The sequence below is a fragment of the Ochotona curzoniae genome, unplaced genomic scaffold, assembly GCF_017591425.1.
Source record: "Ochotona curzoniae isolate NIBS_2020 unplaced genomic scaffold, NIBS_Ocur_1.0 scaffold_2453, whole genome shotgun sequence".
Taxonomy (NCBI): domain Eukaryota; kingdom Metazoa; phylum Chordata; class Mammalia; order Lagomorpha; family Ochotonidae; genus Ochotona; species Ochotona curzoniae.
In genome coordinates, this window is record NW_024467094.1 from 31,502,517 (window position 1) to 31,506,737 (window position 4,221).

The following is a 4,221-nucleotide window of genomic DNA, read 5'->3' on the forward strand; positions in this document are numbered from 1 at the left end:
AAGTTTATTGAAATTCATCAGTGAATGAGAACAGAAGATTTTTTTTTTCATTAAAGAATACTTTCTGGTAAAGGGAAAAGAAGAAATCCAGAAACCACCAAGCACCTCGAAGACATCTTATTGTCAAGGAGTGACCCTGCTGCCCAGGCTGTGCAGACTGGTGTGCGGTCCTGGGAATTCTGCTTCCGGGACATCCGTGTGCATTGGCCTGTGCAAGGGGAGGCTTTCACAACAGATGCAACTTAAAAGTAGTATTTCTTGGTTTCTGATTCAACCATGGATGAAAGGACTCTCCCATCAGGTGTCACTTCCTCAATAATTGTCTTGATCACTCTGGTTTTATTAGTATCTGTGGGGATGAGGAGGGGAAAAAAAATTCAGAATGGTTGACAGACAACTATGTTTAAAGGGCAGATTTTTTTTTGCAAATGCACTGCCTGAAATTCTCATTGACACAGTTGTAGAACTTTACAGACAACAAAACCAGCGCAGAAACTCAAAACTAAGGATTACCCCAGCTAGTTTCTGCTGACCTTGGTCCCTTGGACGAGGAGGAGGTCTCCCCAGCGGATCCGGAGGAGGATTTGAAGCCTCCGCCTCCGCTCTGGCCGCCGCTGGAGCTGCTGCCGCCGCCGGAGCTGCTACCTCCCCCGTAGCCGCCGCCGTGGCCCCCGGAGCTGCTGCCGCCCCCGTAGCCGCCGCCGTGACCCCCGGAGCTGCTGCCGCCCCCGTAGCCGCCGCCGTGGCCCCCGGAGCTGCCGCCTCCGCGCCCGCCGCCGTAGGATCCACCTCCGGAGCTAGACGAGATCAAGGAAGCAAGTTATATTGCACCCTGAGCCACCGTGGGTCGGCTCACCTTTTAGGTCATTGTTAATTTCAGAAAATAACACGTGTTCTGAGAAGATACAGCCCTGCCAGGCAGGTGTTTGAGAGCTTATCTCTTGCGCGCGCGCGCGCGCGCACACACACACACACCCACACACCCACCCAGTATTCATCCTGGAGCTGTTACTGAGATGATGGGTGAGCTTGCAGGTCCCTGCCCATCCCTCCTTACGCTCCGAGTGCCTCGACAAGCCCTGCCCTCCCGTCCCCTGGGCCGCTTGCCCCACTCACCTGCCCTCTCCCTCCAGCAGGCTGCGGTAGGTTTGGATTTCGTTCTCTAGGCGGATCTTGATGTCCAGCAGCTGCTGGTACTCGGCGTTCTGGCACTCGGTCTCAGCCCGGATCTGCTGCAGTTGCTCCTCCAGCGAGGAGATCTGGCCCTGGATCTGTGAGAGCTGCACGCAGTAGCGGCCTTCTGTCTCCGCCAAGGAGCCTTCCAGGGATTGTTTCTGCAAAAGGGGGAGCGTGCTGCGGCTCAGAGCGCTGCTCGTTTTATGCTTTCATCCGAGTGTAGGCCCTGAGCAGGTGCATACTAACGCCTCCTATGAAGGAAGGGATGTGAGCCGGTTCTGCCTTTGCTCACAGCATTTCAGACAAATGAAAATAGTACTATTCCTTGGCTCACGTGTTCTAGTTTTATTTAAACTTGGGTATGGGGTAGAACTCAGTTCAAGAGCAGTAACCTACCAGGGCCAGCTGGGACTGCAGTTCGATTTCCAGACCTTGGACGGTGCGTCTCAATTCAGTAATTTCTGTTTTATGGCTGGACATTTGTTCAATGTTGCTGTCAATTTCTGTGGTCAGTTCCCTGCTCTAGAGGATGAACAACAGGGGCGAAATCAGAAAATTCTGGAATGCTAACCCTCCCCTGCCCTCTGAGTGAGCCTTGCTGTGTGCCGGGTGGCTGACTGACCTTCTCATTGAACCAGGCTTCGGCATCTTTGCGGTTCTTCTCGGCGAGCTGTTCATATTGGCTTCTCATGTTGTTGAGAAGTTCAGTCAGGTCCACTCCTGGAGCGGCGTTCATTTCCACGTTCACGTCACCAGTGGACACGTTTTGAAGGTCTTTCATTTCCTGTTGGAGGAACAGGAAGATTCAGCAACTGCACTAGAACCAGAAGGGATCCTTTCCCTGGGTGGGGGTGATGGGTCTTTGGCCTCACCTCCTCATGGTTCTTCCTCAGATAGGCCAGCTCTTCCTTGAGGCTCTCGATCTGCATCTCCAGGTCGGCCTTGGTCAGGGTCAGCTCGTCCAGCACCCTGCGCAGCCCGTTGATGTCGGCCTCCACGCTCTGGCGCAGGGTCAGCTCATTCTCATATCTGAAACAAGCGTGGTGCACACGTGGAATGTTAGCGGGGCACCGGGGAAGGGGTTGTTTAGCAAGCGACAAGAGAACTGAGTTCACACCATGGCAGCATTCATCCCGTACTAAGAACAGGAGCGGTTTGATGCCAAGAAGCCCAACGGTTATTTTAAGCTTCACTTTCTTTACGATTGCCCAAAAGATAGTACTGAAACAGAATATTTTCTCAAAGAATGCCAATGCTGTTTAACTTTGAATTCATGTAAAGGCAAAGGCTACTGTGGGCATGCCAAGTTGCTGTTAAAGATCGTCTGATCTGTGGTAAAGGTGGTGTACCACATCCCCCGAGCTTACTTCATCCTGAAGTCATCGGCTGCCAGCCTGGCATTATCAATCTGAAGCAGGACGTTGGCATTGTCCGTTGTGAGGCTGAGGATCTGGAAGGAGAGACATAGATGAATCGCATGATCAGGTTATTCTTGTGCAGAATCTTGGGGAAAGTTGTACTTTTAAAGATGAAATGGTGCACATTGTACCCACATGACTGAATCTGAGTTTGTTCTTTTGAGGTTCCTATGCTTCTTTGTATCATTCCTGGTAGAACATTTTACAGGTGTACGCCTACAATCGTGGCCTCCTCTTTTATTCTGAGAGTTCTCTGTATTCCAGCTAACTTTCCCCTGACTCACACATGTGCTTGTTTAACTGGTTATAAATACTCCTGTACTCAGAACTGGTACCCTGGAGGTAGAGGACACACAATCCCTCGGGGCAAACCATGTCCCACTTCCGTTTCAGAGCATCCATGTTTCTCGTGGTGTTGGTGCTACATGTGGCTTCTTGGTATCAGTCTGGATACTGTTTCATTCTGATTCATCTCTTTCGTTCATGCAGTTAGAAATGATCTAGCATACTTTAACAATAGACTCATTACGTGCTCAGGAAAACCTAAACAATTCTCCATAACCTGCCATTCTATAAGACAAACAACACATCTATTGGATGTAGACTGCTGTGCCCATGACTTCACAAAAAAGAAATTTATCTTTAATGACTTTGGGTTATTTTTTTTTTTTTGGTGGGGTTGGGGGAGGAGGCAAGAAAGTAACATAGAAAAACACAGTGAACAGCTCCATGTTCTTAAGATTCATCTGCCTGGATTACTTGACCAATAGGTTCAAAGTTGGATTTAAAATGGACTTACCTGATTCTTCAGGTCTTCAATGGTTTGGTAGTATTTGCTGTAGTCGCGAGGTTCCCGCTGGCTCGAGTTGCCATGCTTTTCATACCACTCCTTGATTTTACCCTCCAGCTCATAATTTGATTCTTCCAGAGCCCGGACTTTATCCAAGTAAGAAGCCAGGCGGTCGTTCAGATTTTGCATGGTGACTTTCTCATTTCCGGAAAGGAGGCCACCATCTCCTCCAAACCCACCACCAAAGCCACCTCCGAAGCCACCTCCACCGAAGCCACCTCCACCGAAGCCACCTCCACCGTAGCTGCCACCGCCGAAGCTGCCCCCTCCGAAGCTGCCTCCGCCATAGCCCCCACCAAAGCTGCTGCTCCCATAGCCTCCGCCGAAGCCACCTCCGCCATAGCCTCCTCCTAGTCCTCCTCCGTAGCCACCGGAGGAGCCCCCAAAGCAACCTCCGCTTGAGCTCCCACGGCTAAAAGAGCCCCCGCTGAAGCCTCCCCCAAGAGAGCCTTTGCTGCTCGAAATTCTGAGGGATGATCCTCCTCCCCCTCCCCCTCCACTCCGGGAGGAAGAGTATTGCTTGCTTGAGCTGTATCGGACAGACATGGTGATGCTGTGAGCTCAGGGAGCGCTTGCTACCGAGGACAGGACAGGGACAAGCCCTTATATACTGAGAGGGCGTGGCCCTCTGTGTGCCGGGTTTGCTTACTTGGATGGTTTTCGTTTTGTCAACTTGGCATCTTTGGCTTACGATTGCATAAATTATCTCAAGGAGCAACCAATATCACCATGTATGCTTTTGAATTTGCCCTACAAACAAACAGCAGGTTTGCAGTG

At 50.9% G+C, this 4,221-nt stretch overlaps 1 protein-coding gene across 1 annotated transcript; it reads right to left on the bottom strand.

Annotated features, from left to right (window-relative positions):
• Nucleotides 1–242: 242 nt before the first annotated feature.
• Nucleotides 243–3,990, bottom strand: KRT10 (keratin 10). Its single transcript, XM_041000611.1, is given in 8 exon segments — nucleotides 243–349; nucleotides 514–797; nucleotides 1,069–1,334; nucleotides 1,573–1,698; nucleotides 1,799–1,960; nucleotides 2,049–2,205; nucleotides 2,544–2,626; nucleotides 3,394–3,990. Coding segments are annotated over 8 exon segments (1,782 nt in total).
• Between the last annotated feature and the right edge of the window lie 231 nt (nucleotides 3,991–4,221).